This window comes from Micrasema longulum, unplaced genomic scaffold (genome assembly GCF_059751315.1).
Source record: "Micrasema longulum isolate JH-2025_06_02 unplaced genomic scaffold, ASM5975131v1 h1tg002111l, whole genome shotgun sequence".
Taxonomy (NCBI): Eukaryota; Metazoa; Arthropoda; class Insecta; order Trichoptera; family Brachycentridae; genus Micrasema; species Micrasema longulum.
In genome coordinates this window covers 1-27,467 of record NW_028279277.1, presented here as the reverse complement: position 1 = coordinate 27,467, position 27,467 = coordinate 1, and the positions used below count along the sequence as shown (strand labels likewise).

At 35.3% G+C, this 27,467-nt stretch overlaps 2 protein-coding genes and 1 long non-coding RNA gene across 3 annotated transcripts in view; 2 read left to right on the top strand and 1 right to left on the bottom strand.

Annotated features, from left to right (window-relative positions):
* Window positions 1-27,298, top strand: part of LOC148272997 (cytosol aminopeptidase-like) — a gene marked incomplete at its 3' end in the record, with an annotated part of 39,974 nt that extends 12,676 nt beyond the window's left edge. The window contains exons 3-6 of the mRNA XM_088239279.1: window positions 22,213-22,370; window positions 24,358-24,534; window positions 26,600-26,756; window positions 27,186-27,298. Coding sequence (XP_088095405.1) covers window positions 22,213-22,370; window positions 24,358-24,534; window positions 26,600-26,756; window positions 27,186-27,298 — 605 coding nt within the window. The remainder of the gene's footprint in view (window positions 1-22,212; window positions 22,371-24,357; window positions 24,535-26,599; window positions 26,757-27,185) is intronic.
* On the top strand, window positions 235-2,848 carry LOC148272999 (uncharacterized). The gene is made up of 2 exons (XR_015824716.1): window positions 235-1,122; window positions 1,197-2,848. It is a non-coding gene; the product is annotated as an uncharacterized LOC148272999 (long non-coding RNA).
* Window positions 21,090-21,641, bottom strand: LOC148272998 (uncharacterized). Its single transcript, XM_088239281.1, has one exon. It carries the CDS (start codon window positions 21,578-21,580, stop codon window positions 21,155-21,157), a length of 426 nt encoding a protein of 141 aa, XP_088095407.1. The 5' UTR covers window positions 21,581-21,641; the 3' UTR covers window positions 21,090-21,154.
* Window positions 27,299-27,467: the final 169 nt, after the last annotated feature.

The window sequence follows — 27,467 nt, the reverse complement described above, 5'->3', positions numbered from 1 at the left end:
CCTATGAATGCCTTGACTTCATGTGACTTTATATTTTTATTTTTAAAATGTGTATGGACGCTCGATTTTTGTCATCCATGCACTCTGTAGCCTCAAGACATGTAGTAATCTAGCTCCTATCGTTATTAAAATAAATCGTAATTGTGTATCTGGAAACCAAATTTTTTGTGTTATGGCGCTACTAACGTAAGCAGAAAAAAATACAGACAAATTTAACAACACCGATTGATAATCGTACCAACGAGCTGTAAATAACTTAAACAAACCATCACGCCGTTCTCCCGTAAGGGTAGGCAGAGAGGATAAAACGCCACATCACTCTATCTTTGCATACAGATCTCGCTTCCTCTACATTCATACATTTTCTCATGCACGCCGATTATTCCTACTTTTAACATGTCCATTAGGGTGAGCCGATAATTTTATTTCTCCGAATTTTGAAATGAAAGGGGTCTAAAAAGTTGCCTTTTGGATTACTCAGAATGCAAAAAATATCAAAAAAATATTCGATACTATTTTTGACCCTCAACCAGAGCTTGAATTTTTCGAAAAAGTCGATTTTTTTTTTATAAACCGGCTGTCATTTCGTATTTAAGTAAGAAAATCAGTCCAATTAAATGTTATAATGTGCATTAAATCTTATTAAATAAGCATCTAAGGGCGTGAGTTGCACTTTGTTTTGTAATAAATGGGTAGCATTGTTTAGGCCATTGTTTTCGTCAATATTAGCCAGGCGCTCGACGGAATTAGTTCCGCGGAGTGTAAACTTTTTCCATTTCGGTAGTTTCAAAGCGCGTTCGAATTTGTAATGTGATTAAGTTATTTCTTTACTAACACAAAATAATTTGATCAATATAGATAATTAACAAAATTTTCTAGAGGCCAAAAGTAGTATGGAATATTTTTTTTTTAAATTTGAAATGAAATTTACGTTCAATGTGATCCAAAATGCAACTTTTTAGACCCCTTTCACTTTGATGTCTAAAAAAATAAAAAAACCTCATACATCATCGGCCCACTCTAATGTCCATCTTCGAGTATTTGTCGGATTCGGTCATGCCGTGTCTTTCTCGGTCTTCCTCTATTTCTGCACCCGTCAACATTCGTCCATTCGCTCTACATGTCCAAACCAGCGCATTTTTGATTTTGTCGATAATGCTTATCTCAGCCTTACATAATGTACACATTCGCCGGAGAGATCGCATTTCGACAACATTCAGCCTACTTTCATCCCTGTTTTTTCAAGTCCATACTTCGCTCTCATACATCAGGGTCAAGACCGGGACTCCACTGTGAACTGCTAATTTTGCCTCTTGCGACAAACATTTATTTGCCAAGGTTGATTTTAAGTGCACCGTTCACTCTGTGCCCGGCACTGACCCTCCTTTCAATATTTTTCTGTCATTCCATCCCTAGTAAACATACTTCCCAGATACACAAATTCCTCTACCTTTTTTAGTATAACCCCCAAATACAGCGATTTCACTTTTAGTCATACTTTCATTCCTTTCCAAAACCATCGTCTCTGAACTCACTATTAGAAAATAGGAATCAAGTTATCGCAGAGTGGGTTTCGAACCACGGACCTCTGATCACTAACCACGGGACCACCGCCTGGTTCGATTTTAAATTCCGTAGGTACGCTGGTAAATAAATCTTAGATTTTCTTTTTATTTGAAAATACACACCCGATCGAAAGGATGTACCGGCTGACAGCGGGTTATAAGCCCCGTTAATGCGTACATTTTTACATTCCATAATAATTCCTTCATCTCGGTTTTAGACTTGAGTCTACACAGATTTGGACATAAAACATTTTATTAGAAATACCTTTATATATATATTTCGTTTTAATTAGGACAATTGGATCTCTAAATTTGTAAATATTCTTATTTTTTTTAATATTGTAAATTGTGTTATGTTTTGTACATATGTAATTAAAAGTATAGTGTAGTGTAGTGGTTAACGTGTTCGTCTACCATTATTGAGGACCTTAAAAAGGGTCGAACGTGAAATATCTTTTTTCATAATACAATAAGAAAATATCACATAATACGAATTCCGATAAAAATATGTGAAATGGATAATGAAAAGTTGTTCTTTTTTTTAAAAATCAATATGGATATTATGCTCAGAATAATAATGCGTCAACCTATAGAGAAGCCCTATCACTGTTTCATAGAACGCAAGCAATGTTGGTTAGCAACAAATTGGCAGCCATTTTGTTTTGTTTGACAACATACGCATAACGATTCTATCGGATGCTTTTGTCGCTGTGCTTGGCTTTGTTCGTAAATAACTTGGATATTTACGTTATAATAAATAAAAATCCACTATGGTGAATTGCAGTATGTTTGGTTGCAGCAGTAGGAGCGTCAAAGCTGTTAAAGGAGTCAGTTTTCACAGGGAATTGATTTCGAATATTTTCCCATGATTTACATTGATTTTTGGCATTTATTGTCCCGACACGTGTATTTTGTTGCTTAAAAACTTTCCTTATATCAACATATTTATTCCAGATACTATTTTTTCTCAATTTAGTGGATAAATTTGTGAATTAAAGTATGTTTACTGTTGATAATGACAGTTGATTAAGGGCAATATGTCGGGGCCGCACTAGGCATCCATAAAGTTTGTGTCTTTATCGAGTAGAGGTCGATTCAAGTTTTACTGGAAAATAGCAACGTTAACCTTGAAATCGCATCTAAAATGACGTGTCCAAATTTCAGGCCGCTACGACTCGCCGTTTCGGAGATGTGACGGACAAACAGACAAACTCAACACAGCACTTCGGTTCCATGGAGTTGAAATTTATGTTTCAATAAATGTAACATAAGTATATTGTGAATAAAATGAATAAATAAATATAAATAAATAAACACACACATGTATTTACAGTTTTATAAAATAAATTATAGAAAAAGGAATTGGAATAACCCTGCAATAATAAATACACGGGTACATATTTAAAAGTATTTACAATGCAAATTAATATCCATTTGGCAATTCTCGACCTGAGTTTTGCTGCGAACTGTAGCTAACTTAATACCCAATAGTAGTAGAATGGTTTTCCTACGTTTGGGCTCCTCTATAGCTTGGCGCATTATTACTCTGAGATATTATGGAAAAAAGTTCTCATTCATATTTTTAAAAATAAAATTGTTAAAAAATACGCCTTCACGAAAACGCGACATGATTGACCTAGACCAGTGGTTCTCAAACTCTTGACCCACGGACCTCTTTTCATAGTCAAAACTTGCCCACGGACCCCAAGTGAAAAACTACATAAATGCATGATAGAAAAATCACAAATTATATTTGATGTCTTGAATGGTAAATGATGTAAAAATAAAATATAAATAAAACATTTTGTTGATGTATTTATTGAAACTATAACTTTTGTTTTAAAATACAAAAAAAATAATGACTTGGATGAACCTGATGGGATTTTATGAGTGTACAGGTAAACGGAGTTTTGCGCCGGTTCGATTTACGTCGATTTTCAACTACGCCGGTTTGTGTCGGCGTGGGATTCCCCGGTTCGGCCGCACCAAACGACAGTAGGCGCCGCGATTCTAATAGCAGACACACTTTTACACGTTGTTTTATTCTATTACCGTGTACGCGACCAGCCTATTGTGTGTGTAAGTGTTTCCGAATTAGTTTTCGTTTTGTTTTTAATAAAAATAAAACTGTACGATTATATTTTTTATTTTTTTTATTATTAAAATCAAAAGAAGATAAAAATATTTGTAGTTTACGCTACGATTCTGCAAGAAAGGAAGCAACAATCAAAGAAAATGGAATTGGATGCTTTTTTTAAAAAAAGTGTGAGAATATAATTTAGTACCGACGAACTGGCGAGTTAGTATTTGTTATAAAAAATCATTATTTATATCAAGAGACATTTTGTAAACGAATTTAAACTGAACAAAAAAAAACACACCATCACCCCGTTTCCCCGTAAGGGTAGGCAGAGAATAGAACGCCACATTACTCTATATTTGCATACAGATCTCGCTTCCTCTACATTCATACATCTCATGCACGCGCGCCGATTATTCCGACTTTCGACATGTCCATCTTCAAGTGTTTGTTGGATTTGGTCACGCCATGTCTTTCTCGGTCTTCCTCTATTTCTGCATCCATCAACATTCGCATTGTAAATATTCTTGGCCGTTCTTTCGCTGTCCATTCGCTCCACATGTCCGAACCGGCGCAGAGCTCCTTTCTCGATTTTGTCGATAGCGGTTGTCTCAGCCTTACGTAATGTATGGATCTCGACATTTGTGCATCTGTCGTACATAGTTTTACCACGCATACGCCCGAGAGATCGCATTTAGACAGCATTCAGCCCGCTTTTAACCATGTTTTTCCAGGTCCATACTTCGCCCGCATACATCAGGGTCGAGACCAGGACTCCGTAGTGAACTGATAATTTTGCCTCTTGCGAAAAACGTTTATTTGCCAAGGTTGATTTAAGAGCACCTTTCACTCTGTTTCCGGCACTCACCTTCCTTTCAATATCTTTCTCAGTCATTACACCCCTAGTAAACATACTTCCCAGCTACACAAACTCCTCTACTTGTTTTAGTATAACCATTCACAGTGATTTCACATTTAATCATACTTTAATTTCTTTAAAAAACCATCACATTGGATTTATCGACATTCATCAGCAAATGGCTTCCCTCGCATACAGCGCAGACCTTTGTTAACAAGAATTGCAGTTCCTCTTTGTTGTTAGCAAGAAGCGCGGCATCGTCAGCATACAAAAGACAATCAGCGCGGCGGTCAAATGATGTAAAGGTGTTCAGATGCGGGCAGATGATTATAGGACGAGCAGATGCGGACAGATACAATTATGTAAGATGGATTACAATGAGGAATTCTACTGTTTTCTAATTATTTTTTTCTATTAGCGTACTATTTGACTAAGCAAAAAAAATAATTATTTTTTTGTGCGTTATTTACAAAGATATGATTTTTTAAAGTTACATTTATCAAATACCGCGCCTAATGACTGTAATCAGTGTGTCACTTTTCAGTAGTGATGTCATGAAACGGTTGGCGTTCTTACTTTCACTGACCTGACAAGAATCTATGGAATATTGCTTTGATTACTTCATTTAGTTGATCGTAATTTCCTCATTTCTATGTTATGGTTGTTTTACGAACGTTTCGATTTAGAAAAATCTAGAAAGTTGACATAATCTCTGGTTGAAATGTCAAATTATACAAATTACACTCTTTTTTTCTATGGTCAAAACGTTGCAAGGGCTTTAAAGCGGAAACCGGAAATACTACACGTAGATGTAAGGAGTGACGTCATTATTTACGATTTTAAAATGAATACTATTTTTAACATTTTTTATTTATTTTTGCGTGCGTTTTTGAGATATTTCATCCTACTCCAAAATTTTAAAATATTTACGTGTACACGAAAACATTTTTAAAATTTAATTCCGGGCTGGGCTGGAATTCCTCATTGTCATTTAAATCACCCATTTTTGCTCCCATTCTTAAGCCTTTCAGTTCTTGCATGCAGTTATCGATATACACGTTGAACAGCCATGGTGACATCACACATCCCTGCTTCACTCCTTTATGAATGTCAAACCACGATGTGTATGTTCCGTTTACCCTGACACATGCTCTCTCAGGCGAATGTGTGACAAAACTATGTACGATCGATGTACAAGTGTTGAGATCCGTTGTGACTGCTAATTTCACCTCTTGCTACAGTCAAATTTAAACTGTATTTATTAAATACATTTATAATTTATTTTTAAATATATGGGATAAGTATTATTTTTATTTTTTTTAAGGAAAAATAAATATTTGCGTTCTTATGATTTACCCAAATATTTCATTTTGAGGGCCATTTTCAACGAGTTGTAAATAACTCACTATTAGAAAATGGAATCAAGTTGGGGTAGAGTGGGATTCGAACCACGGACATTTGGTCTGTGAGTCCGAGACACTAGCCACGGGACCACAACCCGATTGTAAATAAAGAACGACTTACTGAAATTGAACATGTTAAATACTTAGGACTAACAATAGACAGACAATTGACACGGACAATTCATATCAACAATTTAATTAGCAAAGTGGCGACATTATCGAGTCTTTTAAAAATCAAAAACTTTGTTCCAAAAACGGTAAAAAATCTAATGTATGAAGCCTATGTAAAAACTAAAATATGTTATACGCAACTAGTATGGGGAACAGGATATCAAAATGATATAAACAGACTACAAAGACAACAAAATAAAATATTAAAGTTAGTATATGACCTTCCCTATCTAACAGCAACTAGAGAACTTTTTAAACAAACCAAGCGATTAAATATACCTGAACTCTTTCAACTAGAATCATTAAAATTTATCCATAAATTAGCCACTGATGTAATTGTAGACGAAGAACTAAAACTTGTAAACAATTGTAGTCACAAGGACACAATACGAGAATATCAGACAAATACCATATACAACTTTCTAAAACAAGAAAAGGACAATCGAGACTAATGAACCTGGGACTAAAATCATACAATAAACTACCAGACAAAACTAAACAAAAGACTCAGACAAACTTTTCAAAAGATGTAACAACAACAACAACAAACCATCACGCCGTTCGCCGTAGGGGTAGGCAGTTAGGATAGAACGCCATAACACTCTATCTTGGCATACAGACCTCGCTTCCTCTACATTCATACATCTTCTTATGCACGCACGCCGATTATTCCTACTTTTGACATGTCCATCTTCAAGTATTTGATGGACTTGATCGTGCCATGTCTTTCTCGGTCTTCCTCGTTTTCTACATCCATCAACATTTGCATCGTAAATCCTTTTAGTCGTTCTTTCGCTGTCCATTCGCTCTACATGTCCAAACCAACGCAGCACCCCTTTCTTGATTCTGTCGATAATGCATGTCTCAGCCTTACACACTTCGCGGATCTCGACATTTGTGCACCTATCATACATCGTTTTACCACACATTCGCCTGAGGGATCGCATTTCGACAGCATTCAACCTACTTTCATCATTATTTTTCCAATTCCACACTTCGCTCCCATACATTAGAGTCGGAACTAGAACTCCGTTGTGAACTGCTAGTTTAGCCTCCTGCGATAAACATTTGTTTGCCAAAGTAGATTTTAGTGCACCGTTCACCCTGTTCCCGGCACTCACCCTCCTTTCAATATCTTTATCGGCCTTTCCGTCCCTAGTAAACATACTTTCCAGGTACACAAATTCTTCTACCTGATTCAGAATATCTCCAAAAGATGTAAAAAATAGTATTTTGAACAACAGAGTATGAATGAAAAATGTTTATATTATTTTTTGTAAAATGAATGTAATAATCCGTAAGGGTTTATAAATAAATTAGAATTTTGCCACGGAACCTCACCTTACATCTTCCATCTTCCATTATGTTTGTGTTCATTTTACACCCCGGCGTTTACGCCGACATTTACCTGTTTTTATGTTTGTGAGTAGCAACCACAAGCACTAATTTCTAGTCTTTAAATTCAGCAAATAGCGTTTCATCCATAGAATTAAGAATAGTCCAGAAACCGCATACGAGCATCAAACAGAAGGCGACTAAACTACTCGTAAACAAGTAGTTTTACGTTTTGACCCATCGGTTTCTTTGTAGACGTCGCTCAGTACGCAGCTCCCGATTTGAATTCAACTATGCCGTGTTGTGTCCTTTTACAGTGTGAAAATACTGCTAGAATCTTAAAGAAACAGGATGCAATCACTTCATGTGTAATTAGCAAATGTATGTGTAAGTAGCAAATACATTACTTAAAATTTAGATTATTTTTCCATCTGTCAGATTGTCGAAGAAATCAAAATGGACATTTCGTTAGTGTTGCCGGGGTAGTAAATCTTTTTACCCTACTTTGCTCATCTAATGAGAGCACTAATGAAAATTGGACCTCGGATTAAACAACTCTGTGGTGGACATTTGACCGACATTATCTTTAAAACATCAAATATTATTTAACATTATATAAAAATATCCGTTTTACGTAAAATAAAATTTGTTTTATATTTTAAGTTCAAAGTTCATAAATTCAATTACTCTTATTAAATGACCCTTTACTTATAGTCTCTGTTGTGTCAATCAATATTTCCGCGTGCACAATACAATTTTAGAGAAATTAACAGTTTGCTTTTTTTTTTACCTTACATTTGTGTTATGAATATATTTTTTCCCATCGTGCAACATTACGGGGCGACATCATGAATGCGCGCGGCGAAAGTGGGGCATAGTGGGAGAATTTTTGGACACAGTCCGATGTATTCGAATATGATTCTACGCTCCTTTTGGACTATTCTTAATTCTATGGTAGTTGGTATATTGTGAAATATTAGAAATAGAAAAATTATCAAATGTAAATATAATAAATTATTAATATAAGCGTATTCCAACAGAGATGGACAGCATTCTAAAGAAGATAATATGTTTAAAAAATCTATATATTTATACGGCTCACGATCTGTCATAGTAATTTAGTTAGGCGGCTGAAAGGGGGGGTCATTTTTGTTTACTAAATTGTACATTTACATTTTACAATAATTCTCACACTAATGTTTTTTGTAAAAATACATTAATATACTTACCTATGTCTATATAGATGTTTCCAATATGATACACAAAATACGATTCAACGACTTAACTTTTTTTTGTCTCAATACTCACTCAATAACTAATAACAAATTCGTCCTTTTTAAATGTTGGTATGTAAAATGCCATTATTTTAATTATTTTTATCAATCTTATTCTAATCTTCCTTGTTTCATGTTGTTATCTCTATCGGGACAATGCCCGCTAGAGTGGGCTGATGATGTATGAACTTTTTGATTATTTTAGACATCAAAGAGGGGTCTAAAAACTTGCATTTTGGATCACATTGAACGTAAAAATTATTTAAAAAAATATTCCATTGGCCCTCAACCGAGGTTTAAAGTTTATCACTGCCTGAACATTTTGTTCATCTACATTGATAAAATTATTTTTTTGTTAGCAAAGATATAACTTAATCACATTACAAATTTGAGCACGTTTTAAAACTACCGAAATGCAAAAAGTTTACACTCCGCGGAACTGATTCCGTTGAGCGCCTGGCTAATGTTGACGAAAACAATGGCTCATAAAAACAATGCTACCCATTTAGTACAAAACAAAGTGCAACTCACGCCCATAGGTGCTTATTGAATAATGTTTAATTCACATTTTAAATTTGATTGGACTGATTTTCTTACTTAATTACGAAATGAGAGCCGGTTTAGTGCAAAAAATCGACTTTTTCGAAAACTTTAAGCTCTGGTTGAGGGCCAAAATTAGTATAGAATATTTTTTTAAAGATTTTTTGCACTCCGAGTAATCCAAAGGGCAACTTTTTAGACCCCTTTCATTTCAAAATTGGGAAAAAAATTATCGGCCCACCCTAATGCCCGCATTCCAACTAATTTTAGGCGAAACGTTTCGATCGGTAGATTTTTGACTGATTGGTTCGGGGTCTCCACTGGAGTGAGGCAAGGCTGCGTCCTTGCACCGTTCTTATTCATCATACTGATGGATTTTATCTTATGCAAATCTATACCACCTGATCGAGGTATAGAAGTGAACTTCCCTCTAAAGTCGTGCGACTTGGAGTATGCAGATGATGCAGTTCTTTTTGAAAAGTCTGGAAATTGTTGACACACTGCAGGAAAACTCAACTCGTCTGGATCTTAATATTGATGGCGATAGGGTCTCCTGGAGGCAACTGGTGATGTCCGCATGCTCCACTTAGGAGCGGATGTGGAAAAGAAGAAGAGGAAGTTTCGATATTCATATTCGTACGACACGTTTCATCTCTTTCTTTCTCATGCGAAAATGTAGGGAGAAGACATTTGCTCTGGGACAATTACAGAAATAACCCGCGCGTAGGGTGATCTTTCAATAATATTCTAGATAACACGTATAAAAATATGGAGATTAATAGGTACTTATATATTTGAATGAATGATTTAAAAAATATATATTATAAAACCTCATTACATTATATATTTTCTTTATAATGTATTTTTGGTACATATTTTTTTTAATTAGTAGCAAAATTTGGGAGGTCATAGACGCGATGGACATAAGGGAAAGATCACACAGCATTGAATGGGTGAATCTAGCCGAACGCTTTGCACTTGACTGCGATACGCTCTCACTTGCTATTTAATGATGCTCACGCTTACGCACACCTAAACACTTACTCCCACACAAATACACACGAACACACCTCTACACTTACTCTCATACATATACACACCAACACACCCTTTTGTTGTACCACAATTTAATATGTACGATTTTTATTTAGAAACTTCGCTGGTCTGTCTTTAAACCGTATCTTTTTTATGTTATTATATCATTGTTGACTGTTTCTGTAAAATAAATAAATAAATAAAAAAAGCCACTTTACACACTTCACAATTCTGATGAATAAAGGCTCTCAAAGAATTTCAAAAATTTAGATGTTCAAAAATGCATATACAGAATGGCAAATGTTACACCAGCCAATGACAGGTCAGACCCCTAGACTTCCATATTGCCTTCTGTAAAATGCTCTTCATCTCTGTTGTAATATATCACATAATTGGTAATGAATGTATTGTAAAATATTGTAATTAGAAAAATTGTAAATAGAATGAAATTAGTAATAAATAAAAAAAATATAAAAAAATCTTTTTTATTTACTTTAATTACTACTACCACTACCATTACGCCATTTCCTCGTAGGGGTAGGCAGAGAGAATGGACCGCCACACGTCTATCCTGGCATATATTCCTAGCTTCTTCCACATTAATACATCTTGTCATACATGACCTTCGGTTCTGTCCGCTTTTGACATGACCAGACTTTGGATTATCCGATCATGCCACGTCTTTCTCGGTCGTCCTCGTCTCATGTTACCGTTCATTTTTGCCGTATATAATTGTCTTACCATTTTTTCGTCGTCCATTCGTTCTACATGACCAAACCATCACGGACACCCTTTCTTGATCTCATCAATTATACCTGACTCAGATTTACACTCTCGCCTGATTTCATCATTCGTAACCCTATCATACATTGATTTCCCACTCATTTGTCTAAGAGATCGCATTTCAACCGCGTTCACTCGGCTTTCATTCTTCCTCTGCCAGTTCCATGTTTCACTTCCGTTCATAAGTGTTGGGACTAAAACTCCGTTGTGCACTGCCAGTTAAGCTTCGATGGACATATTTTTACTAGCAATTACTGCGCTTAGTGATCCGTTCATTTTGTTGCCCGCATTCACTCTCCTTTCACCATCTTTTTCTACTCTTCCATTTTGAAAACATGCTTCCTAGATACACAAATTCTTCTACTTGTTCGAGACATTCGTTGTTTACATTTATTATGCAGTCAGTAACCTCACTTCCCCTTTCAAATACCATCACTTTTGATTTACTTTAATATAATGTATTATCTATTTGGTACAAACCAAATGACGCCCATCTTGTTTCCAAATCCGCTCATAAGCGGAGCGTGTGGCCATCACCAGACGCTTCAAGGAGACCCTGTCACCAGCTAGCACTCCGCTCACTCAGCTAGGTTCCGCCGAATAAAGCCGGATCGTCAGCGGTTTCCAGGATGCCCATGAAGAGGTGGTAAGTTGGGTTTTATCACTCCTGAGGCATGCGCAGCACGTGTCCAAGCCAGGTCCACAAAACGCTCGCAATAGGAGGCTGCTGCGAACGTTCTCAGACTTCAATTCTTCTTCCACTGCTGGATGGCGGCCTCTTCCAAACGTCTCCATTCCTTCCTATCACCCGCTTTCATCATCCACGTTTTACCGGCAATAGAGGCAATGTCGTCGACCCATATTTTCTGTGGCCTTCTAACACTTCTTGTTTGCCCACGGTCTCCACTTTATTATTCTGGGTGTCCACCTGCCATCATTTTGCCTCGCCAAGTGTCCTGCCCACTGCCATTTCAATTTCGCTGCCCGATCCATGATATCCACGACTCCGGTTCGGCGCCTTATTTCTTCATTTCTTACTCTGTCTCTTCAATTAAATTAAATTAATTTATTTTAAATATAACATAAACATTACAAACATATATTCAATACGTACATAGTATACAAAAGAAAAAAATACATGAAAGAGACTCATGTCAAAGTAGTAGGAGAATCCTCCTCCGGAAAACCCCTTCGGATACATGGAACAGATCAACATCCAGAGCGATGTTGTTCCGCGTAGCAGTAGCCCTTACAACAGCAGGGTGCTCCTGTATATCGGAATATGAAACAATCTATGCTGACGCTGTCTTAGGTAATGAGGAACTTCAGCCCTACGGGAAATTGGATACAAAAAATGTTTTCTTACGCGGGGTAAAAATTAGAGCGTTAAATTGTAGTGCAAAGTTTCTTGAAAATGTACAGAAAAAATAATAAAAAATATTTTGATAAAAACGCACTACTTTAAATGACGTCACTGGTTCATGTGAATCAACCTATGATCTGAGAGCTATGGAAGATTTCCGGTCTGCTTGTCGCTTCTGGACCAATGGGAAGAACCGAATGAGAATAAGCGGAAATGAACCTCTGACGTCACACGCGGAGTTATTTCAGAAATACAAAACTTTAAAAAATCGTAGCGCCGATAATACGATATGTAAAAATTAAAAAAAAAAAAATTGACTTAGTTTAACAGTCTATTAACAAAAAAAATACTGTTGTGGCCAAGCATACCCTGGAGAAACTCGGTCGGGTAGAGCCAAGGATAATACCCGCACTCTCTCATGTAGAGATATCTCCTTTTGGATTTTCTCTATCATAAGAGAGTACTTCAGTTCATGTGGCCCCCAAATCATCGAGCCACTCTCGAGTCTACTTCGCACTGAGGAGTTGCAAAGAGTTCTCAGTACGCGGGTATTTTCGAAAACCCTGGCAGTACGCAGAACAAATCCTAATCCTAACGTCTTCAATGCTTTACCACTGATTGTCTCTATGTGTTCATGAAATGTCAGGGTGCTCACAAATCTAACGCCCAGATCCTTAACATTCGATGTTCGTATCAGATTCTGGTCATTCATTTTGTAGCGAAAAAATTGAGTTTTTTGGGTCCTAGTGAAGGACGTGACCGAACACTTGGAAACATTAAACCTAAGTTTGTTTCGCATCAAATCATTTGAATAAATCCGTAGCATGTGACAACAAAAAAATTATTTTAATTAAATTACAAATTCAAAAGAATCACTATGTAATGAGCCCTTAAGGTATTTTATTTCGAAAATGGCGCTATATAAGCACAAATTATTTGAAGATTCTTGATTTGGAAAACCGTATTTCAAACATTATTTCCTAAGGGGTATTTTTCTTTGAGATGGTACTTTTGACATAAGACCATAATTTTTATTTATTTATTTATTTTATTAAAATTTTTATTCCAGTAAAACGGCTATAAAGTGCAGAGCCAATTCTACCATATAAACATGAACATAAATATAAATATAAACAAAAATATAACAATAAACATAAATATAACAATAAACATAAATACCTATAAACATAAAATAAAATTTTATATTGCAGCACTTATGGTGGTCTTAACATATCGCGCCATCGCTTGAACAATGGTGATTGGATCCACTCTGCAGTGGCTTGGAGAATTTCGTTATTAGACTTTTTTAGGCGTTCCCATAGGCTCCAGGCTCTTTGGCGAAGCAGGGCAGCGAAGGTGTTTATTCGTCCAGCTGTAAACATTTCAGAGGCACTGCAGTACCTAGGCAATCCGAATAATTGTCGGTATGAGTTGTTATACGTGATCCTTAATTTATTCCACGCTCCTTGCGTATAGTTGTTCCAAAGTTCCGCTGTATACATGGACGTCAAATACGAAGTAAATATGATTTTCTTCACTTCGTTACTGCATTGAAAGAAGCGTCTCGCTAGCATAGAGGTCCTGACATTGATGGCTCTTCTCTGTCTCTCTATGTCCTGATCGTCTTTACAATTATCAGTCAGTATGTGCCCTAGATATTTGACTTTTGCAGTTACCATTAAACTGTTGTTGTCTAGGAATACAGGTGGTGATGGTTCACGAACTCAGAAAGTGACGTCTTGTGTTTAAATATAAGTACGGCAGATTTTTTTGCATTGTATATCATATTGTGGTCAATTGCATATTTTTCGCAAATATTGAGCAACAATCTCACACTATTAATAGATGGAGTCAATAATACCATATCATCCATATATAAATTAAAAAGTGCCGGAGACAGACAACCTCCTTGTCGGACTCCACATTTCAAATAAAAAGGCGAAGATGTAGCATCTCCCCATTTTACAATATTTTCCTGTTGTGTGTGCCAGGCTGCCAACGTATTAATAATACAAGATGGAATTCCTTTCTTCTCCATTTTATTCCATAATATTTTACGATTTACGCGGTCAAATGCTTTACTCAAATCCAGGAAGCATGCGTATGTATTTGTTTTTCTTGATTTATAGTAGGCCACTGTTTGTTTTAAGGCAAATATTTCCATATCTGTTGACAAAGCTGCTTTAAATCCGAATTGGTTTCCGCAAGTATTTAATTTCTCCGAAATAATTCTTAACACCAATTTTTCGAAGATTCTGGATATCATGGTTGTTAGTGATATTAGCCTGTAATTTTGTTTTTCCGACAAGTTTACCTGCCCAGATTTAACTAAAGGTATCACCAATGTTTTTGTCATATCTCTCGGTAGGTGTGTATGTTTTAGTATCGCCGTAAAAAGAACACAAACATATTGTGATATGTTTGAGCCGGCGTAACGTATATGTTCTATTTTGATACCGTCGTGTCCAGCAGTTTTTCCTGGTGAAATTTGTTTTATGGCAACATCAATGTCTTTACTATTGATTGCAGCGAGGCTACCAAATTTAGCTGACAGATAAATCGAGTCTGGTTTTGTATTATCTTTACAGCCGGAAGTTTCAGAGAAGTATTCTCTGATTAAACCGGCTATAATTCCATCACCAGTAGTTCCGTTAACACAAAGAGGCATTTTTGTTTTATTGTTAAGTATTGCTGATGATTTTCTCCAAAACTTTTTGAAATCTTTATTTTGTAAGGCAATTGTCATACTATCCATTTGAATTTGATTAGAGTTACGTTGGCATTGTTTGAGAGTTTTTTAAATATTTTTTTTTTTACTTTTTCTGGATTCAAAAATTTCTCCTGATCTTGGTTTTCCTGCTTCTATCCATTTAATAAATGCACTTCTAGATTCTGAGTAGTCATTTGAAACTCTGTCGTTCCATCCCGGGACTATGTACCTCGGTTGATTGACACGGTCCCTTTTGAATGCTGTTGTCGCCGCCTCGCGAACCGCTTGTATAATATTTGTATACAGTATATCAATATCATTTTTATGTGAAAAATCTTCACATTGATCACAACATAACGTGATCGAATGAGGGATTATAATATTTTTTATAGTAATATCTGCAAGACGTGTATAATTTTCAATGTTTTGAATTGATCTTGGATTCCAACTGGCAGGATCTCTCGGGTTTGTAGTTCTATCTTGTATACTAGGAAGCTTGCTTACGTCTAGACTAACCTCTATAGGCAGATGGTCCGACCAAACTACATCGTATATGACTTTAATTTCCCTTATTGGTATATTAAGACTTTCCTTTATAATACAATGATCGAGCCAACTGGTAGTTCCATGAGCATCACTCACATAGGTCACAAATATAATAAAACACTGCAAACTACAATTATTTGCCGATGATACATTAATCTATATAGCGGGAGAAAATTATACAGAGACTTTACAAAAATTAAACGAGGACTTAAACAGAATATCTGAGTGGCTCAAAATTAATAAACTTCAGCTTAATGTTGGAAAAACAAAATACACGGAGTTAGGAAGGAAAAAGCCAAACCCAAGGATGAATGTACTTATTGATAATGAAACCATCGAAAAGGTCAATGAAATGAAATATTTGGGGATAATACTTGATTCAAAATTGACATTAAATGCAAATTTTGAACACGTTAATAAAAAAATATCAAAAAAAATATTTTTCCTTAGTAGATTGAGAAATAAATTAAATAAAGATACTGCAGAACTAATTTACAAAACAATCATTCTTCCACATATAGATTACTGCTCAACAATATTATTTTTAGCAAACGAAGGAAATTTAAATAAACTAGAAATTTTGCAAAATAAAGCGATGAGAATAGTTCTTAAGAAAAATAAATATAGCAATGTAAAAAAAATGAGAGATGAACTAAAATGGTTATCTGTAAGAAGGAGACTTAAATTTAATATGTTGATATTTATACATAAATTTTTTCACGATAAATTACCAAAATATTTTAAGGATAAAGTTGTCTTAAACAAAAGTTGTCACGAATATGCCACTAGACAAAAGGATAAAATAAGACTACCATTATTGAAAAGAGCCGAGTCGCAAAATTGTTTGATGTATAAGGGTTTAAAAATGTATGATGAGATGCCTGAATGTATGAAGAATGAAAAGTGTCTGAAAGAATTTAAAAATAAATGTATAAGTTACTGTAAGGAAATGCAGTGCTCGATTTCTAAAAATTGAGGTACCGGAACTCTGTTAAGGGCGGACACACCGGGGGGTCTGGGGGGTATTCCATACCCCCCCAGCTAAAGGGGGGTCCGGGGGCCCTCGGAAAATTTTCAAAATTTCAGTTTAAAATTACGCATTTTTAGGCTGTTTTTACTTCTCAGTTAATAAACATACATGTTTATGTATGTAACATGTTAATAAACATAATGAAAAGCAGTAAAACAATACAACATAACTGTTTCAAAAATTGTTCTTAAAATATACTCCAAAACTTCATCATGTTTTCTTCGTATTTGCCTTCTCTTGATCTTTCCTTACTCTTGACAGCTAGCGCCGAGTGGTGTCCAGAAACCAGCCAAGAGTTAACATACTTCTCTGGATCAAACAGTCTAAGAGGAGGTCCATTAATTTTCAAAAACATCAGGCCAGAAACCGTTCTTATGTTGAGTGAAGATCGCAGCGGTGTAATTATTAAGTTCATCTGAGAGAATCCTCTTTCACATTCACTTGATGAAATGGCAACCGAGTCAATTGATTGTTTTACAGGATTGAGGCTTTCTGGTAACTCTCTGGAGTAGATATATTCGCGTAAACCTGTAATTAACTGTCTTTCGTTAAGTTTGAACCTGGAAGCAAGTTTCCTCATTTCATTTTCCCCAAAACTTATTGGGAGTTTCGTCGGCCAGGTTTTGGTATCCATAACTTCAAGAGTTGTAGCTAACTCAACATCTTTGTCATCAAGTAGTCTCGTTTCAATAGAAGTTTTAAGGGCCTCGTAAAATATTTTGGGGTTCAACGGCTGATCTCCCTTCTTTTGTGTGGAGAGGAACCTCGAAAAAAGACAAGTTGTTTACTGCTTCTTGAGCCATTGTTGAGTAGGACCCTGGAACTGTTTTTCTTTCTTCAAATAAACCAACTGTGATTAGCAATTTTCTGTTCGCATAGTTCAAATCTGCATTCCGATGTTGTAAAGCTTCACTTAGTTCTGAAAGTTCTTGCAAAGCATCTGACATCAATCCCAGGTCTAGAATGAAATTAGTTTCTGTGATTTTGTTAAGAAGTCCGGAAAAAGTACTTTTATCTTTGCTGTCTCTAGACGGGTCAGTTGAAGCTTCTTTAAAGTGTTGGACTAATGCTTCATATGACGTCCAAACAGCTGACACAGATCTAAAACTAGATGCCACCCAACGGGTGCTCAAGACTCTTCCAATTTTTAAAATTTCTGTATCCAAAAGAGTTGCACAGCTTCGAAGTTCCCTGCTGTTCTTTGGTGAAGCATGATAGACAACATAGAGTTTGTCAATAAAAGATTTAAACCTATTAACTCCTGAAACAGATTTAATAACGTCTGACACTGACAGCTCAAGTCTATGGTTTGCACAGTGCCAAACAATAACAGAAGGAAATTTCTCACGAAATAATGTTGCAACGTCTTTGTGCTTACCGATCATAGTAGCAGCACCATCACAAGTTAAGCTTGTTAAATTATTACTTAAAAATACGTCAGATATTCCATTAGACCGAAGACAGTTCATCAAAGAGTCAAAAACAGCTGTAGCAGTAACGCCATCTAGTTCTATTAGATCCAAAAAGACGTTAGTGGAGCCACTCATACCAGTTTTAGGCAAAGAACACCGAACGTATACTATTAAACTTGACTTATTACTTAAGGACGTGGATTCATCAATTATCAAACCAAGTTTTGTATCATTCTTAATGATTTCATCTACAAAGGTTTTCTTCATTTCCTTACTGATATGCAAAGCAATTTTAGCACAGGCTTTGTCTGAGTGTAAAATGCGACCCATGTTAATCCCATTTAGTTCTTGCAAATCAATTTCCGTTTCAAAATTGTTAAAAGACTGATTTTCTTTAACAACCTTGTACGCCGTTCGGAAAATTTTCCCCGTTATTTCTTTTTCATGAGAGTTCTGTCTCAAAATAGTTTTCTCCAGTTTTCCGTCTTTACTTTCGGTTAGGATTTCAGCAGCTGCTTTATGACCAGCACTCTCTTTGTGGTCAAAAATCTTTTTCCTTAAAGACGTTTGCTTTTTCTGTTTAGTGTCACCATAACTGTCTATTTCAACATTTGCCCATTCTTTTGAAATTTTCATACCTGTTTTTTTCTTAACAGATAAGATCCCTACTTTTTTACAAGTACTGCATCCTAACTTTCCATTTTTAATTAACAACCAGTGATATTTTTCGCAAAATTCAGTTTTTTGAAAATTAGTCCAACAATCTGGCAAGGCATTGTCGTTACACTCAACCTTTTGTCCTTGTTCTTTAGAGTGATGTTCGTCAGAATCTGAACTGGTTACCTTTTCAGTGCTAGTTGACAGTTGTAAGGTCGTTGAAGATGGTTGCGTGAGGTTGTCTTCACAATCAATGGTTCGCTTAAGTCTCTTAGTATCACCCGAGGGTAAAAAAAAATCGGTTAACTTTTTGTTCATCTTATTTCACAACAATAACACGTAACAGTAACGTAACAGAGATAAATAAAAGAAGACCGTGTGTGCAAGTGGGTAGCGCGTAGTAGAGTACAGTACAGGACAACACGGACTCCCGACTACGGGACTACGACTGAGCAACTGAGCATCTAGTGATGAACTAAGTGGGGAATAGACGCCAGACGGACGAGTCTATCTCTAACCTGGAGGGGAGGAAGCTATACTGCACGTGCGCGGCGGCGGATGAGTCTATCTGTTTATCTGTTAGCTTCGAGCTACAATTATATGCTTTATTAATAAATTGCGAGTTAATTTACCGTAATAGATAATAGATAATAACATAAGTTTAATAAATCAGTTAAATTTAACTGTTTTCAAATAATTTAGTTTTTTTACAGAGAGAGGTTCCGGAACGCCGTTCCGCCGCGTTCCGCCTGAAATCGAGCACTGAGGAAATGTAAATATATATAGATGATGTAAATGTACATAATAGTTTATATTAGTTTTAATATAAGCTAACTTAAGAAATAAATAAAATAAATAAAAAAAAATAGGTAAATGAATCCACAGGTAGACGTTGCATATCAAGGCATATAAAATGTTCATCTGAGCAGAATGCGTTCAGTTCTCTCCCAAATAGTGTTCTCGGGTCTGCGTTGAAGTCCCCTAGAATCATAGTATTCGTAGCATTCTTTTCGTTCGTAATAGCATTGAGTTTTCCCAAGCATATTGAAAATTCTGGTAAATTGTCCGGGGAATTGGTAGGCATATATACTGTCATTACAAGTAGTGTCCCACTTATGGTTTCGATTTCGATCGCTGCTATTCTCGGGTCATCTGTATCTACAAAGGATCCCCACCCCACCATAGGGTCGGCCAACTAATGGTCCATTGGATAAGTCAACAGCTGATGTCCCAAAACTCGAAAATTTCGGATGAATATTTGCCAGGTAATTGATATCAGAAGGAAGAAGCCAGGTTTCTTGTAGTAAAATAACATCGTATTCGTTGCAAACGTCTTTTATATATTTCTCAGAACGGCGTATCGAACGACAGTTAAATGATATTATTTTTAATACTTTATTCATTACTATTTTTATGGATTTCTTCTGTTTTCTGCGGAATACGGAAGAAATATTTCCGAACTGTTGAGAATTTCGGCCATATCTTTCCGTCCATTATTTGTTCATATTTAGTTTCGGGAACTCCTACTTTGAATGCTTTATATTCTCCTGATTTCGTGGAAAGTTCGTATGCAACGGCGTCAATATTGTGTGATTTCAAATGGTTTTTTATCTCATCGCAAGTTGTTTCTTTATTTAAACGCGTTACTAAAACATATTTAGTTATTTTTTGGTATGTGTATTTTTGTACATACACAAATCTGGATTTCTCCCGAGGGGGAGTAGGTATATATATATTTTTTTATCAATATTTCTTAAATAAAGTAATATGCTAATTAAAAATACTTAACTTCAATATCAATACATAGATGGTGCTCCAACACGCTAGTGAATGCTTTCTCATTTAATAAGATATATACAAGAATCAAAATGATACCAGTGTCGATATTCGCTAATAAGCGGAATGGGGAATGTTGTAAAAAAACGTAAAGTGGCCACTCAACCCAGCCAATGACAGGTCATAAGCCCTGTAAACGCTCGAATATCGATAATCCTGAATTTGAAAAAATTCTACCTCATCTCTGTAGGAATATTGATAAAAAAAATACATATTTAGTTCTTTGAACTGCTGATGTGTTAGTCGTTTCATCAGATCCCATCACTTGATTTCTTCTCAAATTATTAAATATTCTTTGTTTCTTTTTTACTTCCGTCCATTTATTATTTGAATTAACTGTTGTATTTTCGCTTGTGGATGCACTTGCGACATCTGCAAATGATTTGGGTAACTTTTTAGTCGGCTTACTAGTGTCGTTTTCAATAGGTATTGATTTTAGATTAAAGTTAAAATTTTTATCCATAGATGGATTTACATCCAAATCGGTTGACATGTTTTTAAAATTATTATTGTTAACAATAATTTTCGATTTAGTTTTTTCATCAAACTTATGTTTTAGTTCGTTAACTTCATTTCGCAAAGATGAGTGCTCTTCTGACTGAGCTTATGAACTTCGTTTTTTAAGTTTATGATATCTTTCAAAAGTGACGATACATCAACGTGATCAAAAGTGACAGGTGGAAGTTTGTTTATGTTCAATACGGCAAACTTTGGAATATTTGTTGGATCCACTTCTTTAAAAGTTTTGATAATGTCCACAATCATTCTACGTTTTTTTACATCTCCAACTCGCCTGGTGAGTAGGTTATTATTTACGTACTTGGTTAGCAGAATCTTCGCTTGTTCGATTTCTTCGTCACTAAAATGACTTTCCGATATTTGTGTTATACTGACTTCGTCCACAATGTCAATTTTTTGCTGAATAAAGGCTAAAGCCTCGTTAATTACAATTCCACAATTGCACCGGTCATTTACGTTCATTTTGTTTTGTATTTTTACACTTTTTCGCGGAACGGTTTAAAAGGTTGACTTTTGCGCGCGCATATATATGCGTATAATTACATTCATGCGTTATATTGCAGGACATATGGCGCTCGACGCGGCCGTTTTTAGCAATATTAATTTCTAGAACAATTCAGCCAGTTGACATTTCAATTGAATACCTAATACCGGCTGAATTCATAGTGGTATTTTTTATTTATTTTTTAATGAATTATATATGAAAGTAATGGATAATATATCTATATAATATAATATATCACAAAGTTACGTAATTTGAGTTGATTTCATGGATGAGAGTTGTTGTATCACGCAGAACCACAGAAAAATATCAATTCATAGTATATATTACTTATATTATATTATGTACCTCCTATGTAGGTACAAATATATGATATTTTTTTATAGCTTACCTGTAAATAAAATCACCGTTCGCCACTGTTAGGTACCTAAATATACTCTCTGTATCATAGTAGGTACCTAAATGCCTAGACTGGCTGCTTTGTTCTCTCCTTGTCGAAAACATTTTTGTATCCAATTCCCCGTAGGGCTGAAGTTCCTCATTCTGCATTTCAGCTAGATTCTGTAATGAAAGTCTCGTTTTCCTTGTTAAGGGGCGGCGCCCTGAAGGCGGGCAGGGCCCGCGTGTTCTGGGGCATCCACCCGGACTACTCGGCGGTGGCCGTGGCCGGCCTCGGGCCCTCGGGAGCGTCGTACAACGAGAAGGAAGACATCCAGGAGCACCTGGAGAACATCCGAGTAGCGGCGGCAGGTAACCTCAATCCTATAGTCCTTAAAATATAGCTTGATAAGAACGCATTTAGGGTGGCACGACCGGGTCAACGAAGTTAGTCGTAAACTTTATAGCAGTGTGCACTCACTTAAAAGATTACAGAATTTCTTGCCAATTAATGTTAAGCAAACATTAGTCCAGAGCTTACTTCTTCCACTCCTTGACTACGCGGATGTATGTTATCCAGATGCTAACTCTGAATTGCTTGATAAGTTAGAACGATTGCAGAATATTTGTATTCGTTTTATCTTTAATCTTCGCAAATTTGACCACATAACCGAGTATCGCACGCAACTACACTGGCTCAGCATCAGGAATAGAAGAAGCATTCACATTCTAAATCTAATCTAAATCGGGTTGTGGTCCCGTGGCTAGTGTCTCGGACTCACAGACCAAAGGTCCGTGGTTCGAATCCCACTCTACCCCAACTTGATTCCATTTTCTAATAGTGAGTTATTTACAACTCGTTGAAAATGGCCCTCAAAATTAAATATTTGGGTAAATCATAAGAACGCAAATATTTCTTTTTTCTTAAAAAAAATAAAAAAATTCTATCACTTCTTCACAATATTTTAAATAATCCCACTTCGCCTGTTTATCTGAGAAAGCTCATCCAACTTCTTTCACAACATGGACTATCTCTTCGTTCTAGTAACGAGAGAACCCTTTTAATACCCTGTCATCGCTCTTATTTTCTTGCCTCCTCTTTCACAGTAGTAGCCGCCGATTGTGGAATAATCTACCCACTAATGTTAGAGACGCCCCTTCTTTATTTACATTTAAGTCAAGATTGAAATGTCACTATCTGAATATTTAAATTTTTCCTTTATCCTTCTTCTTTCCTTCCCATCCCCTCTCCTCTCTTCATAGTATAGTGTTAATTTTTTTATGTATATTTATTTTTGTTAATCTTTGTTTTTAATTTTTGTATAAAATTGTAAGATTCAATATGTCCATGTATTTATAATTTTCTCAAACTGAACGGTTTGGGTAGGTAGGAAGAAATTGCCTTAAGGCAATATGCCCGCCCTTATATGTATATATATATTGTATATGTATATAAAGTGGCAAATAAATAAATTAATAATGTCCGATGTTGTCAGAATGATAGTTGTCAGCAAAAGTGAGGACATAACTTTGTAGTAACGTCTAAGGAGTGATTTATATTGACACACAAAAAATAATTAGTATCTGGTATGTTAATTAATTTTTTAATACAATGCTTGACATATAAATCAACATAAATATATAAAATCAGCAGTGTTTGAATCTGTCCAAATGCTTTTCAGACTGGCTGGATTTCCTCGCTTGGGTTGTTCACATTTAAATTTATTTCAACAGAGAGGTAAAGTGCGTAAACACAGTGTGTAAAGTGACCACTTAAACCAGCCAATGACAGGTCATAAGCCCTGTAAATGCCTAGACTTCCATATTCCCTTCTCAAAAATGTTTTCCCTCTCTGTTGAAATAAATTTTAGTATAAAATCAGCTTTATAACTAAAATAAACCTAATTATTAACGACGTTCTTACAAGGTTACATCATTTTGCAAAAACGTTAGAGACGGGACAAATTGATCAATGTAAATTGATCGAATAAAAAATAATTCGTGTGATGTTGTTCATGAAAAAAGGTAAAAATGTCTTATTTTTTGTGAATAATTGTCTTAAGCACACTATAATAGGCTTGTTATTGCGTTTTTACATCAATTTTCGGTAACAAAGTTTAGTTTAGTTTGGCAGCTGTCATTTTAATCCAGATATATTTTAAGGACCATAGTTTGCAACTGTCGACATTGAAAAAAAAGAAGCTGAGTAGTTTGACGTTCTATCCTCTCTGCCTACCCCTGCGGAAAAACGGCGTGATGGTTTGTTTGTTTTAAAAATATACATACAATTGAAATCAAATTATTATTGAATTAATTACCGGGAGAAATTTTCCATTTTTAATATTCTGATCGTTTTCAGCCGGGTGTAAGGCTCTGAGAGCCGAAGGGATTTCGGACATACACGTCGAAGGGTTCGGGGCCCCCGCTCGGGCTGCGGAGGGCGCTGCCCTAGGGCTCTACCAGTACCAGGAGAACAAGGCTTCCAAGGAGAGGAAGGCGCCCCCGAAGATACATCTGTACAAAACCGCCGAAAAAGGTCATATAAAAGTGTCCTAAAATTTACGCGAGAAGTAATTTTGATAGAAAACACAGCTTTTTAAGTGTGAAGTGATATGGGTACGATCTTTAAAACTAGACAGGAGTGGACTAAAGGAAATATCGTTTATCTGCTCATATATTATTTTTTTCTGATTACGAATCACTTTTTTAATCTCTTAAATTTTCTAAGTGTTCTAATTTTAATATGTTATTTTCGTGAATTTTGGAACACCTTTTGTATCAGTAAATTTTACATGAAAAATTATAGTGATAGAATTGGAGAACATTTTTGACAAGGAAGAAAAATATGTTGTTTTCAATGTTTAAAATATATATTTAAGAACGAAAATGTATTTACAAGTAATTCAAATAGATCAAGTCAAAGAAGGAATCGCGTGTTAGAAATAGCACATTGTAAAACGAGACGGGGCCAGCACAGAGACATGCATATTTTATAGGCCCAATTTTTTTTATTATTTTTTTATTGATAATATTTCATTGATTACAAACTTTCTAAATTTTCCTTCTTTTAAAAAACACGCACTATCCCGGATTCAAACTCAAGACACAAACTCTTTTTTTCTATGATTTATTTTGTTGCCCTTTAATAATAAGGAATATTTTTGTGTTTTTTTAAATATTTTTTATTTCCCTTTTTAATTACTATAAAAAAAATACCATATTATCTTTTACAGAATATCTTATTTTTTCTTTCTTATGTTATACAAAAATATTATAACTGTCCATTATTTATTATAGGAGCAAAAATTCATTAACATTTTCTTGTATATCCACGAACAGGCCGTGCCTTTGTGGGATTTTTGTCTACTATTTTTACTGTTAATATGTATTTCATTGCTATGTAATTATCCTTTATTTTTTTTAATACTCTGTTGTATCTCTTATGTTTATTGTAAAAAAAAAAAAATAAAAAAAAAAAAATTAGGGTCTGTGAAATTCTGTCAGGTAAAAAAAACTCACAACCAGTGAGCAGTTTCATCGCTTTCGCTACATCTTCGAGAATGGTATCTTTATAAAATTCGATGCATTTTTTAATTTTTAATTTTATTTATTCGTACTAATACATTAAAACCACCCTTTTAGTTTTTCAAAGGAACAAAAAAAAGAAGAAAACTGAATAAAACGCTCAAGTAAGGAAATGAAAAATGTATGGAAAAAATAGGAATTACATGAAAATAAAATTTATTTGCGACATATAGTGTACGTATACGTTCCAGAAAAATTGTAAAAACATTCAATAATTTCACAAAATATATTTTTATATTTTTTCAAACAGTATTATGTAATCTGTTTTTTATTTGATTTAAAAACAGCGTGTTAAAATTATAAAATATAATTTAAAAAAAACGAAAATATAATTTTGAATTTTCATAAAATAATTTTTCCCCTAAATGTTGGGAAATTTTATTTATACGGTATTACTTTTTTTTCTATGGCATCACTGAAAACAACTGTCATATAGTTCTCGGCAAAATTATTTCCACTTTTATGACAACTTTTTAAACCATCTTTTTTATAGCTTTAAATATGTCTATTGTTCTGTTTTAAACAACGCAATTTAATGATATTAAAACTTTATTGCTCCTAAACGTTTGTCAACTGCGTATCATGATTTGTACAAGTCAATATGACGTTTTTGTTCAAATGAAAACTAAGACTAACTAATCTAAAAAAAATATTTGAATATATTCGAAGGTTTTAAAAAGGCGATAAAGGTTTCAGCTCTTTTGCTTTACAAAAGTCAACGGATGGAAGAGTTGAGGAAATGTGGATGTTCAAGCATGGGCAGAACGGTGATGTTACACAGTGTGTAAAGTGGCCACTTAAACCAGCCAATAACAGGTCATATCCCTGTAAATGCCTAGACTTTCATATTCCCTTATTTAAGGTATTCTCCATCCCTGTTGTAATTTGTCAATATTAATACATAAAAGAGTGTTGTGCGTGTGATATTTCTCTATTGGCATTTTGTTTTGACCGAGTAAAGACTTTCATTCCAGACTGGTGTGTTTTTTAATCTGATTGAATCATTTCACTTTTAGGGCTATCCCACCAGTGGAAGGAGGGCCTGATCCTCGCCGAAGGTCAGAACCTCGCCAGAACGCTGATGGAGACCCCCGCCAACCTGATGACGCCGAGGATCTTCGCTGACCAGGCCGCTGCGGCGCTGAGCCCACTCGGCGTCAAGGTCACCGTCAGGTAACGGGCGCGCCACTGATATCACCATAATGATATAAATAATATTATCAACAGATAGATACCTATTCTCTTTACATCTTGTTGTCTTGTTTCGAATTTTGTATTATAATATATTGTGTTTTTCTTGGATATATATTTTTTTCCTACACGCTGTATAAACTAGAATATTTAATTGAACGGCCTAGTTTCTCCAAAATGTATGAAGAAATCAATAAAAATGAACTTCTTTAAAACCTCGAACCCTCAAACACCTCAGGCTGAATGTTACACAGTGCATAAGGCGATCGCTCAAACCAGCCAATAATGGGTCATAAGCCCTGCGAATGCCTAGATTTCCCCATTCCCCAATATTTTTTTCATCTCTGTTAAAATATTGGTGTCAACAATGATTTGAGCATACTCAAAATGTGAAATTTTTATCGTTTGCAGGGAAAAGAAATGGATAGAAGATATGAAAATGAATTCTTTTCTCTCCGTGTCCAGAGGCTCCGAGGAACCTCCGATTTTCCTTGAGTTATCCTACAATAATTCTCCAGATAAAGGTGAATATTTTTTAATGTATACAATTAATATATATGTGGATTGGAATGACTTATTGATAGCTGAAATAACTTGCTAGCGATCGCGCTGAGAATACCAAGGTCACATTCAGTTCAGATGCTATCGGGCCGGAGAGAAAAATATTGTACCCACAGTAGCATAATCGCAACA